The sequence below is a fragment of the Podarcis erhardii genome (genome assembly GCF_964252035.2).
Source record: "Podarcis erhardii genome assembly, chromosome: 2".
NCBI classification, from domain to species: Eukaryota; Metazoa; Chordata; class Lepidosauria; order Squamata; family Lacertidae; genus Podarcis; species Podarcis erhardii.
This window is the reverse complement of record NC_138498.1, coordinates 27,789,052-27,802,928: the sequence shown is the minus strand read 5'-3', so window position 1 is coordinate 27,802,928 and position 13,877 is coordinate 27,789,052. Positions and strand designations below refer to the sequence as shown.

The 13,877-nt window shown below is 47.0% G+C and overlaps 1 protein-coding gene across 10 annotated transcripts in view; it reads left to right on the top strand.

Moving 5' to 3' along the window:
- Positions 1-13,877, top strand: part of SDK2 (sidekick cell adhesion molecule 2) — a 338,404-nt gene that overhangs the window by 262,611 nt on the left and 61,916 nt on the right. For 7 of the 10 annotated variants that reach the window (XM_081849483.1, XM_081849479.1, XM_081849484.1 and 4 more), the window contains exons 6-11: positions 5,116-5,227; positions 6,239-6,429; positions 7,953-8,036; positions 10,082-10,276; positions 11,245-11,367; positions 12,825-12,992. In XM_081849483.1, coding sequence (XP_081705609.1) covers positions 5,116-5,227; positions 6,239-6,429; positions 7,953-8,036; positions 10,082-10,276; positions 11,245-11,367; positions 12,825-12,992 — 873 coding nt within the window. The remainder of the gene's footprint in view (positions 1-5,115; positions 5,228-6,238; positions 6,430-7,952; positions 8,037-10,081; positions 10,277-11,244; positions 11,368-12,824; positions 12,993-13,877) is intronic. The other 3 variants (XM_081849481.1, XM_081849488.1, XM_081849486.1) reach the window with 1 other exon arrangement.

Below are 13,877 nucleotides of genomic sequence, written 5' to 3'. Positions count from 1 at the left end.
TACTCCCTCCTTAAGCCCCCCTCCCTTACTTCCTCTTCTCAGTGAGAACCTTGCCACTTCCAAAGCCAAGGGACAGCTAGGTGGGCAAGGCCTGTGCTCATTCTAAAGTAAGTTGGCTAACCTGCGCCACATTGGATGTTGTTGGACTACAACCCCCATCATCCCTGACAATTGTCCATGCCAGCCATGCTGTTTGGGGAGTTGCAGTCCAACAGCACCTAGAGAGCCACAGCTCCCTTGCCCTGTTCTAGATGGTTTGAACCACTGCCTGTTTGTATGACTTGGGCAAATCACTTGCAGCGTGTTGACCCACACACTCCATCCAGTGAGGCTTGGCCCCAAGTAAGCCTCGCTGGCCCATTCTTGAGGACAACAGCCGCATATAGTCTGGTTGGTGAGGACTATGCGAATAAATAAGGCACAGGCCATAAGGTTCCAAAATGCTTATATAATAAATAATGTTAGCCCAAAGAGCCACAACCAAGTGCGAGAGGGGCTGAGGATGTAGTTTATGTCTTGCCTGTTGTTTTTTTCCCCCTGCAGACCAACAGGTCCCTAAAGCGCAGCCTGTCGCCCGCATCTCTTTGCATCTGGCTTCTCCGTCGCTTCTGCTGGCTTGGGCCCAAATTTAATTTGCAGTAAATCTCTGGCGAAGCTCCGGCTGGTGCTGACTAAACATTTCTGCCGGCTCCAAATTTATTTAGACACTTTGGGCCTCAGCTACAAGAGCTAGGAGGCTCTAATTACATCATGGGCTTAGGCCCCCCATCCCTGCTCCCTGCACCACCCAGACAATATCCCTGCTTTACCAAGATGCCTGTAGCACAGAGAACAGAAAGCTATATGGATGTCACATCAGTGATATGCTGTTCTTCACTCCAAGGCAGCCTTAGCCAACTTGATGCCCTCCAGATGTTATGACACTCACCTTTGAGTCACAAGCCCCTGTTGTTGTTACCTATGTAACGGCCTCGGTCCAGTATACCTGAAGGAGCGTCTCCACCCCCATCATTCTGCCCGGACACTGAGGTCCAGCGCCGAGGGTCTTCTGGCAGTTCCCTCACTGTGAGAAGCAAAGCTACAGGGAACCAGGCAGAGGGCCTTCTCGGTAGTGGCACCCGCCCTGTGGAACGCCCTCCCACCAGATGTCAAAGAGAAAAATAACTACCAAACTTTTAGAAGACATCTGAAGGCAGCCCTGTTTAGGGAAGCTTCTAATGTTTAATAGGTTACTGTATTTTAGTGTTCTGTTGGAAACAGCCCAGAGTGGCTGGGGAAACCCAGCCAGATGGGTGGGGTATAAATAATTTATTATTATTATTATTATTATTATTATTATTATTATTACTACTACTACTACTACTACTACTACTACTACTATGTATTCTGCCTTTCCTCCAAGTAGCTCAAGATCCTGTGCAGGTTTGTTCCCTCTCCATTTTATCCTCAAAACAACCCTGTGAGGTAGGTTGTGCTGAAATGTGGACAGTGACTGCCTCAAGGTCACCCAGTGAGCTTCATGGCTGAGTGAGGATCTAATCATAGAATTAAGGAACAAAGCTGATACTGGGGATACCATAGAATCGTAGAGTAGGAAGGGACCCCGAGGATCATCTAGTCCAGCCTTTGTCAATCTGTGTGTCCCCAGATGTTGTTGAACTACAACTCCCAGCACCCCTAGCTAGCAAGGCCAGAGCTCAGAGATGATGGGAGTTGTAGTCTAACAACATCTGGGGACCCACAGGTTGAGAACCGCTGATCTAGTCCAACTCCCTGCAATGCAGGAATATGCAGCTGTCCCATGCGGGGATCGAACCTGCAGCCTTAGCGTAATCAGCACCACACTGATTATCCAGGCGCTAAGAATGAACCACCCCTCCCCACATTAGCATTATCAAAGTCTATCAAGCACAACACATAAGCGCCTACTCCTTCCCCCCGTTCTTTGCTGCCCCCATATCTATCACTCCCCTTGAATCCTGGTGGGAAGCTGCATCTTGCAAAAATCTCAGCTTCACCCGACCTTCATCCTTTTCCCACACCTGTTATGGGATCGCCTCCCCCTTCTCCAAAGTTTTGTCAGTTCACCCGCAGAGAGGTAGACCTGAAGCACAAAATCCAAATGCCATCCTTCCCAGCAGTAAAAGATAATACAGTCATACCTCATGTTGCATCCACTTCAGGTTACGTGTTTTCGTGTTGCATCCCGCAGACGCGGCACTTTGGCTTGCGTCAGTTCTGTGTTACGGACGGGCCTCTGGAACAGATCCCGTCTGTAACACGAGGTTCCACTGTAATAAACTAAATAATGGTTATCCCCCAAATCTGTGGCCTGAGGCACGCATCCTCACCCTCCCAAACGGCAGGCCCAGCCCTGATTCCAACACAGTCTTAATCCCACAATCTTCCTCTCTGCCCCTGGTTTGAGATTGATAAAAGACTTGTCCAAATCGCTCCATCTGGGCCCTGTAGCTGTTAACCTTTCTCTTTCATTAAGCATTGCCAACTTTGCTTTCCCCCATAACTCCCAGCACTTTGGGAATGGCCTTGATTTCTGCCTCCCGGCAAAGCTGTGAAATCCACGTGAATCGGCCTTACGATTCCTCCATCCCTCCAGATGATGTTTACTTCGCAGCTGTTTTATGTCTCCCGGACTTGGCTTTATGTCCCCCCCCCCTCCCCTTCCTTTGCCTCATTAATCTGGAGTGCTGTACCTCAGTGTGTAATAAACACCATAGCACCCGCCTTTATGGATTCCGCTATATCAGCAACCTTGCGATCCCAACCAACACGTCAGGGGAAGGGGGGTTTATCACAGCCATTATTTTGCTTTATGCGCTTATCCTGTTGCTTGCTGCTGCTCCCGCTTTTCCTTTCCTCTCTGATGAGAAGGATCAGACTTAAAGCCCACCTGGTCCAGAATCCTTTCCCACTCCAGTGGCCAACCTAGAGCCTTTGAAAAGCCCATCTATGATCTTCAGCCCATATCCCTCACCAACTGGTATTTGGAGGCCTACTGACTTCAACACTGGAGGGAATATAAAGCCACCGTTATTAGTAGCCTTTGATATGGCCTTATCTTCTAACAAATGCTGCCTGCTGCTACCCAGCTAGGGGCCAGGAGAGCACGTGGCAGAGCTCGGCGAAATCTAATGATTGAAGGGGATCTTAAACCTTAATAATAGTGATCTCGGTTCTCCAAATGCCAGTCCTTAGGCAATCAAACTGGCACCATCAAAACGTAAGCAGGAGGTATCAGAAGGTGCAGGGAGATTCCCAAGGCAAACTTAAATATCTATTATCTATCTATCTATCTATCTATCTATCTATCTATCTATCTATCATCTATCTATCTATCATCATCTATCTATCCAGGCAGGACTCTTATCTATCTATCTAGGCAGGACTCTATGGCAGGGGAAATTCCCCAAACTGTCCAGTGGGGACTGAGGCTCCCTCTAGACTTAAGGGGTTTATTGCAAGTACAGTGGTACCTCGGGTTACAGACGCTTCAGGTTACAGACTCCACTAACCTGTTCTTCAGGATGAGAACAGAAATCGTGCTCTGGCGGCAGCGGGAGGCCCCATTAGCTAAAGCGGTACCTCAGGTTAAGAACAGTTTCAGGTTAAGAACGGATCTCCAGAGCGAATTAAGTTCTTAACCTGAGGTACCACTGTATATTATTCTGCAACATGCCATAATAACAGAGTAGCACGCAACCCCCAAACATTTGACATTAATGGTAGGAAGGGCCCCTCTGGACATCTTTTCTGTTGTACATTCACAGTCATTTGTGCTCATGACAGTATCAGGGCAGTTAGTCACGGTAATGCTTTCACTATATTTTGCACCTGAAGAAGTTTCGGGGGAGAGGCAGGGGTAGGAAGCAGTGGTGTAGTGTGGGTTGCTGGAGGCCCGGGGCAAGCCCACCTCCTGACAGGCCCCTTGCCCGCTGCCTCCATCAACCTGCCCACTAGACCAACCTGCCTGCTGCCACGCCTCAGCTGCCAGGGCTCTGTAAATGTCTTGGGAGCACCTGATTGCACCCCCTCAAAAATGTGCGCCCATAGCCATGGCTCCTCTGCCCCCCCCCCCAAGCTACAACTCTGGAAGGGAGGATCTCCCAGGGTGGGAGACCGGGAGAATAAAGGGGAGCTCCCAGGTAAGAACTGGGAGGGTTCACCTCTTTTTGTGTGGGACAAGAGATAAGATCTACCTGTGAGAGAGGACTTTGTATTCTTCTTTTTTCTTTCTTTTTAGATTTTTGTTTAGATTAGTTCATTTTTTATTGTAATGTATTATGAAAAAATCTAAATAAAGCCTTATTTTAAAGAAGAAGTTGTTTCAGGGTGGACATACTGCTTCTAATCAGTGGGTGTCCCATAGCTTTCTGTTGAACTCCTGGAACTTTTCACGCCACAAATTTTCTAGAGGTTTTGTCTTAGTTTTCATTTCGCTTTGTTACAGGATTTCTGCAGGAAGCTACAGGACAAGGGAATTCATTAGATGTACTTAGAGAGTTAAAAGAAATTGTTTGATCAGGGAGTGAAAGGCGTTTTTAATTTTCTAGTATCTGGGAAAAGGACTGATAAATAATTTGGGGGTTTTTTTAAGCATCCGCTTACTATTTATTTATATGTGCATCATATGAATAATTATTTCTATATTTGCTTCAACAACATACGAAACTGTACCAGTTAGTCCTAAATGGTAATTTTGTATGCTATCTTTTTCAATTTTTATTATGATATATTTATAACTTGTAGGGTATTAATTTGCATGTTTGTTTGTTTTAAAAAAAGATGTTCAGGGATTTGTAAGACTTAATAACACCATGGCACTGATTCTAGAAGGCTGTGGGAGGAGAGGTTTGATTCTGTGTGCTGGGACTGCTCAGGATAAATATTGAGACTTGGCAAAATATGCTTATTGAGCAGTCTGCTGCTTGCTCCAGGTGCCATCCCATTGTTAAGGGCAGCCTGTGGCTTCTCGATAGTCCTTTGCTTTCATTCTGAAAGGGCCAGTGCACTGTCTTTGTGCGTTAGAGCCTGTGAGTGTTTCTGTCTGGTGCACGAACCCGTGTTTGCTGTCAACACCACTTCATCCCTCCTCAGATGTAGGCGGGCCAGCTGACCCCATTGCACCAACCATCATAATTCCGCCACGCAACACCAGCGTCGTCTCTGGCACCTCGGAAGTGACCCTGGAGTGCGTGGCCAATGCCAGGTAAGTCTCCACCAGGCTGCCAGGCTCCGCAAACGGCGTCTTGTGCCTGTGAAGCATAGTTGTCCCGGTTGCTGGGACGTTGAAGGTGATGGTGTGATCTGTTACGAGCCCTTCTTTCCCATGGAGTGTCAGACGCATGACCCCCCTGGGACTCCCTGCAGAACGCAGCTGAAGTTCTCGTTCATAGGTGCAAAGCTGGGAAATGGCCTTTTTTTTTTTTGTCCACCTGATGGTCTCTGCTGACAACTTGGCCCCTTCCTTCACCCAGTGCAATCTACCTGCGAAGCGGAAGCCCACCCACGTATGTGAGAAATACTTTTCATCAGCAGAGCTCTTCTCCAGGAGCCCCTTGTGCCTGGCAGTTTGCATCTGTAAAAGCAGCCCAATCTCCCTGAACGCATGTTTACACTCATACCTGCAAATCTGAACCAGAATGCTAGGCAGGGCCGGATTTAGGTTTGATGAGGCCCTAAGCTACTGAAGGTAATGGGGCCCTTTATATGTCCAGCTGTCCCTTGTCAACAACAATTGTCGCTGGTTTTTGTGTTGAATATCTGCTATATGGTGATTTATGGACCTAATAGGTATCTAAAGCCGTTTGCACATAACAAAATATCCAGAATGTAGGCTATATATAGAAATGATCAAACCAGTGATATTTTAGGGAGCAGGCTAGCAGGCGGGGCCCATTACTTACATCATAGTAGCCTACACAACACAAAACACTGTTGTTGTATGTAGGTTTTATATTATTTGTTTTTTATCTTATATTTTGGAAATGTACATCCAGGTTTTTTTTCCTTTAATTTTTTGGGGGCCTCCAAAGAGAGTGGGGCCCTAAGCTATGGCTTGTTTAGCTTATACATAAATCTGGCACTGACGCTATGTGTTGCATTTCCTTGGACTGCAGAGACACTTGGGGTCCTGGGTTTGTTTGTTGGTTTGTTTTTAATCTGGTGACACTGGCCCCATTGGAAGGGGTCCCCCCTCACAGGCTTCTCTGCTAACCAGGCCACTCATCAAGCTGCACATCATCTGGAAGAAGGGCGGGGTGCCAGTGTCCAGCGGCATCAGCGACTATAACCGGCGCCTGACGATCCTTAACCCCTCACTGAGCGACAGCGGCTACTACGAGTGTGAAGCTGTTCTGCGAAGTAGCAGTGTACCCTCTGTGGTCCGGGGAGCCTATCTCTCTGTGCTGGGTAAGGATGGGTGCAGGAAAGTGGAGAGTGGATGGAAGCAGGGCTGCCAACAAGTCTGGGAATGTTTGCTCAAGTTCTGGGGGCTATTATATCCCTAGGAGCAAAGTTAGTTTTTAAACTTGAGAAGTATCAGCCAACCCCACATGTAAATAGGGATGCGGGTGGTGCTGTGGGTTAAACCACAGAGCCTAGGACTCGCCGATCAGAAGGTTGGCGGTTCGAATCCCCATGACGGGGTGAGCTTCCGTTGCTCAGTCCCTGCTCCTGCCAACCTAGCAGTTCGAAAGCACGTCAAAGTGCAAGTAGGTAAATAGGTACCGCTCCGGCGGGAAGGGAAACGGCGTTTCCGTGCGCTGCTCTGGTTCGTCAGAAGCGGCTTAGTCATGCTGGCCACATGACCCGGAAGCTGTATGCCGGCTCCCTCGGCCAGTAAAGCGAGATGTGCGCCGCAACCCCAGAGTCGGTCACGACTGGACCTAATGGTCAGGGGTCCCTTTACCTTTACACATGTAAATGTTTGGGGTTTTCTTTCTTTCTTTCTTTCTTTCTTTCTTTCTTTCTTTCTTTCTTAATATTTATACTCAGCCCTTCATCGTAAGACCTCAGGACGATTCACAGAGTAAAAATTCAGGATAAAATGAGGGTGGTGAATACAGCACAAGATATTATGGGCTGTCCCGTGAATCCGCTGGATGAAATAGTGGAAGAACGTTGCCTCAGGAGAGTGAGAAAAATTCTCAGGGATGATTCACACCCTGGCCGGCACTTTCTTGATCTCCTGCCCTGAGGCAGAAGATATAGAAGCATGATTAGTCACACCAACAGGGTAAAGAACAGCTTTTATCCATGGGCTGTTAGGCTACTGAATGAAAAGATAACAACAGGGCAACTGACTTTTGGGTTTGGTGGGTGTGCGTCAGTAAACAAGGGGAATTAAGACTAAGAGAGCTGAGTGGGGGGGGGCGCTTGTGTAATCTCGCTGTATACAAGTTGTACAAGTGACAATAAAGTATTTCAATTTCAATAAAAACATGAAAATTGGTAAAACGAAACAGCAAAACAATAACCTCCCCCTTCCCACAGACACATTTAAAAGGCTGTGGAGTATTAATCAGCCCAATGCCTGGTTGCAGAGGAACATTTTCTCCTGGCGCCCAAAAAATGTATAAGGAAGTAGCCATGCGAATCTCCCTGGGGAGAGCATTCCACAAACGGGGAGCCACCACAGAGAGGGCCTGTTCTTGTGTTGCCACCCTCCGGACCTCAGGTAGAGGAGGCACGTGAGGAAGGGCCTCGGGTGATGAACGCAGAGTCCAGGACCATTTATATGGGGATGTTTAGTGCTGTCAGTAAAAACACTGAGCTGTGGGTCCATCTAGCCCAGTATTGTCTACTGTGATAGACAGCAGGGGTAATTTCACAACGCCTGGCTGGACATGCCTAGGACCGAACCTTAAACATTGATCACCGTCCCATACAAGTGAGAATTCCGGCCAGTCCCATGTCCATGTTCTGTCTTGCAGAGCCACCTCAGTTCACCAAGGAACCAGAGAGGCACATCACAGCTGAGATGGAGAAGGTGGTTCAGATTCCATGCCAGGCCAAAGGTAATTTTATTCTGGCTCTTTGGTATTCTTCCTAACTAGTTTGGAAGCTTTGGAACATGCTTAGAAACTTGGGTATTCAATCAAGCCGTCTCCCAGAAAGAACTAAATCTGGAAGATTTCCCACACGGAGGTGGGGGTTAGGGAGAGATTATAGAGCGCCCACCATTCTTATGCTGCTTTCCCTTCTTCTACATTTTTAAAACTTGCAAATAAAGAGAAGCACATTTTCTATGCATCGCGTCAAGCTGCAGGGATAACCTTGAAAAGACGATCTGAACAAAACAAGGGTGACACAATGACATCTGCCTGAGCCTTCAGACAGCCTAAGACAGGAACCCAGTGCTAGATGGCAACTTCATTCGCAGATGATATGATGTCAGTGTCTATGCTCTCTCCATGAAAGGAGCGGAGAGTATCTCAAGACAGTTCGAAAGACGGTGAAGAGGCAGCCACAAACTTAAATTGCAAGATGCACGCCTGAGCTTAAAACCTAGCAGACGTTGCCTAAGAATAGTCTGTCCAAGTTTGTTGAGTTCCCAGAGGATATAGTGGAGGCGCTGAATTTCCGTATTTATTTATTTATTTATTTATTTACTTACTTACTTACTTACTTACATACATACATACATACATACATACATACATACATACATACATATACTGACCTTCAGTGGTTGTGATTTGCAGGGTGGTTCACAATAGAAAAAGATCATAAAAGTACAGTGGAAGAAGAACAGTTAATCAAAACAGCAGGGTTAAAAGAAGCAATAAAAGAGATATTAAGAGAAAGCTCCCTAAATGTTAAAAGCCTGGGAAAATGAAAAGGTACTCCCCTAGCACCAAAGTGGCATAAAAATAAATGTTGAATGAGCTGCTTTGGGGTGGGATGGGGGACAGTTCCTTAAGCAGGGGCGGCTCAACAGAGAGGGACCTTTCCCCAGTTTGCCACTTGCCTAACCTCCAATAGCAGAGTCTTCTGGAGATGGGCCTCTGAAGATGATCTTATTAATGCATGGGCAAGTTCATTCAGAAACAGATGTTCAGTAATAGCAGTGCAATCCTATACATGTCTACTCAGAAAATGAAGTCTCTTTGAGTCCAGTGGGGCTTGCTCCCAAGGGTACAGTACAGCATAGGTGAGGAACCTGTGGTCATCCGGACACTCTGCTGGACTACAAGTCCCATTGACCCTGACAGTTGGCCAAGTTGGCTGAAACTTATGGGAGTTTTAATCCAGCAACATCTGAAGAGTCACAGTTTAACCACCCCTGGCTTAAGTGATCTTAAAAAATAGGATGCTAAACAGTTCTAAGGGGGTAGCTTTGGTGCAACTGTTCCTTTTATACTGGAACATAGGTCAGGGTATTCTGGTTTTACCATTGTTTCATTACAAGATTCTCATTTCACTTGGGGTTGTCAAATAAAAGTTGTTGCGTCATTTGGAAGAAATATGAAATCTTCTTATAACGTTAACCAGAGACTTAGAGGAGGAGGAAGCAGAGGATAATCTTCCACGTGGTTTGATCAACCACAGATATCCGTTGCCCCTTGGCTTTTTGGATGTTAGTGCCGTACCACTGGGATTTGCAATAAATGCCAGGATATGTGTCTTCTGAGAGTTACTCTTGGTCTAAGAAGTTGGGGGTGGGGGATAATAGGCTTGGAAGGGAAGCATTATGGGTTGGGAGTTAAGGAACTAAAGCCAATGTAAAAAGAAAAATCTACTAGGAAGATACATTGAGGAAGGAGGGCAATGGATGAAAAAGTTTGTTTTCATTTCCTCATCCCCGTCTAAAGTAGAGTTTCCCAAACTTGGGTCTCCAGCTGTTTATGGACCACAACTCCCATCATCCCTAGCTAGCAGGAACAGTGGTCAGGGATGATGGGAACTGTAGTCCAAAAACAGCTAGAGACCGAAGTTTGGGAAACTGGTCCAATGGCACTGTCTGTGGCCAGGTTCTTCTTTTCTCTTTGAACTATTTGAAGAAATTCAAATCAATCCACACCCTGAAAAAATACCGCCGTGGGCATGTTTTGTTTTACAGGTGTGCCTACACCCAGTATGTTCTGGTACAAGGATGCCGTGCTGCTCGGAGTGGAGAAGCTTGCTCGTTTCCAGCTCCTCGCCAACGGGAGCCTGCAGATCAGTGGGCTAATGCCAGATGACACGGGCATGTTCCAGTGCTTTGCCCGCAATGCCGCTGGCGAGGTGCAGACCTCCACGTACCTGGCCGTCACCAGTAGGTGTCAGCAAGTGCTTTTCTTGCCGGTTGCTTCAAAGGTGCTCTTTGTGGGGCAGGGCTGAGAGAAGCAGGGCTTTTAGTAGCTCTGCTGCAGGAAGCACAGACAGGTTCATGGGGAGATGGGTAGTAGTGCAGAAATACAGGATGAGCTACTGCAAGGTCCTGTAGGAAGTGGGTGTTGTTTTGATAGAGGAACTCCAGAATAGGAAGAGGACCATGTCAATCTTTCGGGAGCACAGTAGGGAAAGCTGGCCCACCCATGAAACAGGGTGAAGCAGCCACCTCCAGTGACACCCCAGCCACCCTCTGCCAGCAGCGCAGAAGTGACACCAGCATCAATTCCGGTTGCCGGCAAGAATTCGCAAAACCTTGAGAGATCTCATGAGATTTTTGCAGGTTCTCATGGGACCTTGCTGCGCACCGGCGCCAATGCCAGCATTGCTTCTCCGCCAGTGACAGAGGTGCCGGTAGAGGTGGGTGGTGTGGCAGCAGGTCGAGTGTCACAGCAGAGTAGGGCTCCCCTTTCTGTTTCGCCTCAGGCGGCAAAATGGGATGCGCTGGTCCTGACAGTGGGCGTTCCCTAGACAGTAGGTTGTTCCTGTTTCAGGCACCAACAGAGGATGTCCTAAGAGATGGTTTTCCTCCAGACTCAGTTGAGATTTGCGTGGAGGTGGCTTGTGTGATGGAAAGTCAATGCACATAAAAAATACCCATCATAAGCAGAGAATCAGATATGAGTTTAAGGGGTCCTTCCTAATGATTCCTTTTATCATCTATTCAGCAATGCGGGTTCAGACAGTTGGGGAAGGATAATAATAATAATAATAATAATAATAATAATAATAATAATAATTGTATCCCACCCATCTGACTGGGTTGCCACAGCCACTCTGGGTGGCTTCCAACATATATAAAGCATCTGTAACCCTTCCCATCTTCTTCCCTGTCCTCCATCTTCACCTCAGGCATTGCTCCCAACATAACCAAAGGGCCCCTGGACAGCACAGTAATTGATGGGATGGCTGTGGTACTCAGTTGTGAGACTTCAGGGGCTCCCAGGCCAGCTATCACGTGGCAGAAAGGTAATGGTGAGTTGAGAAACTTTTCACTTCTTTTACAAAACTGTTCATTGGATCCAGGCATGGAAGTGAAATATCTTCAAAGAGGGGGGCATAGCTCAGAGGTGGGACACATGCTTTGCTTCCAGAAGGCCCAAGGTTCTAATCCCAGCATCTCCTGGATTTTTGAGGTGGGTTTTTTTTTTTTAAGAAAATGGCTTTTAAGTTTCAGCAACCATGGAGAGACCTGGTCTGAACAAAGACATTGGATTCTTATCTCATTATACATGACAAAGCCATTTTTCACCTTCTCACCCCTTGCTTTTTCCTGTAAGACCTATTGCAGTCGTTAAGAGTCGTCAACAGGCTCATCACAGCTATCTGCCAATCACCCATTCCCATCACCCTTCTGAGTAATACCCCTCCCCACCTTCTCACTATATAGAAGGGTCTGGTGACTTCTGTTTCAGTGTATCTGAAGAAGTGTGCATGCACACGAAAGCTCATACCTAGAACTAACTTAGTTGGTCTTTAAGGTGCTACTGGAAGGAATTTTTTGTTTTGACTATGGCAGACCAACACGGCTACCTATCTGTAACTGAAACTGAAAGCAGTTCCCCTAACTGCCGGGTGAGCGAATAAATTAAACAATTCATATTCCACTATGTTTGTGTTTTGATGTTTTCAAAAGTATATTTGAAACAGCAGCTTGTGACATTTTGAAGGCTAGAAGAAGAAAAAAATCCAAGGATAATTTGGGTGAACTTGAATTGAACTGCGACGTGAACATGGGCTCTCTAAATCCCTAAAAATCATGGTCCACAGCTGCATTCACAAACAAGTCATATAAAGAAAGAAGCTTTTCTTACACCTGCAGTTCCTTTCTCTTTTTGACTGGGAAAAGCTGAGGCAAAGCCACTGGAAGCAAGTAATCAGGGGTGGAGTTTGGTAGTATGGCACCCTAAGCTAGGCCAGAATTTGGCACACACACCCCAACCAGGCCTTGCAGGTCCTGGGCTGCGGGAAGGAGGCATGAAGGCTCTGGTGGGGTCCTAGAGCCTTCCCATCTCCTCCCCAAAACTGGGCAGGTGCTAAATAGGCTTTAGGAAGGAGGTGGGAGGACTCTAAGACCCTGTCAGAGCCCTAACACCTCCTACCCTGTAACTGGGCAAGTGCTTACTGGGTGCCTTGTCCTCTTGGTGCTCAGTGCCCTAAACCACCTCTGCAAGTAATTGTAAGACGTACTCAAAGTATGGTGGCCAAACCAATTTATTTAGAACAAACGCATGCATTCGGTATTAGAAAAGCCCACCAGAAATCTTATCTCCTCAGCAGCCTCAGGTTATATTATCTCTGGATTTCCTGAACTGGAACTGATCCAGAATCCAATGAATTGGATCTCATAACACATCGACGGGGTTATCTTAACATTATGGTTAAACCTGCTGTTGTGGACCAGACAACAAACTCCGCTCTTTCCCATGCAGGCGAACGAATCCTGGCCAGCGGCTCCGTGCAACTTCCTCGTTTCACTCTGCTGGAGTCAGGAAGCCTCTTGATCAGTCCTACGCGGATCTCAGATGCTGGGAGCTACATTTGCCTGGCTACCAACTCCCGGGGAGTCGATGAGGCATCAGCTGAGCTCGTCGTCTGGGGTAAGGTGCCCGCTGCCTCAGTTAGCCTCCTGGCATGGGACCAGTTCGTGATCTTCCACGTTGTGTGCAATTTAAATCTTGGTCGCATGTATTCGGGGTCTGTTGGTGCAATCAGACAAGTGTTTCATTTTGTTAAGAAATGAAAAGGGGGGGGGAAGCTTCATCTCACAATCCGAGGCACACGGACATGCATGGAAAACATACAGACTTTATTTTCCAGGGCAGTCTGCAGTGCAGCCAGGCAAGAGACTGGTGCAGTCTAAAATCAGTGGCATATGTGGCCTGTGGGCGTCAAATTGGTTTTGAGCACATATCCATCCCTCTTTAAAGCAGCTCTGACTTTGTGGAATAGAGAGATAGAAATAACGTCCACCGTGCTCCAGGTTGAAGTGAATCAGTGCCCCCTGCTGGCCCTATAGTAAATAATACCCTGTCAGCGTCCGAACACACACGCTCTGGGAATCTTTGAGTGGGTATATTTATCTATGTGTATGTGTGAGTGGGTGTTTATTTTTATCCTGCCTCCTGACCTAAAAATAGACCTTTATATGAAAGACGGTTTTACCTAGGCTGGTTCTCATGGTGATTGTCACATGAATTCTGCCATATATTAGCCTCTCCCCACTTCCTCTTTGCAGGTTCCCTAAATGTACACAGATAGTCAGGTATGTAGCTTGTGTCTGATGAAAAGGCCCTCTCTGTGGTAACTGACTAGCAATGGAGGTTTCGGCCTGACCCTGGACGTGGGAGGGAATATGGATGGGAACCAGCAATCTCTCCAGCGTGGGAGTGGGAGGAGGGGAACACTTGAATTTGGAGCTGCAAAACACCGCTTCTTCTAGTTTTACTCACCAAAGTCTGGTCTGTACCACATGATATATGAGG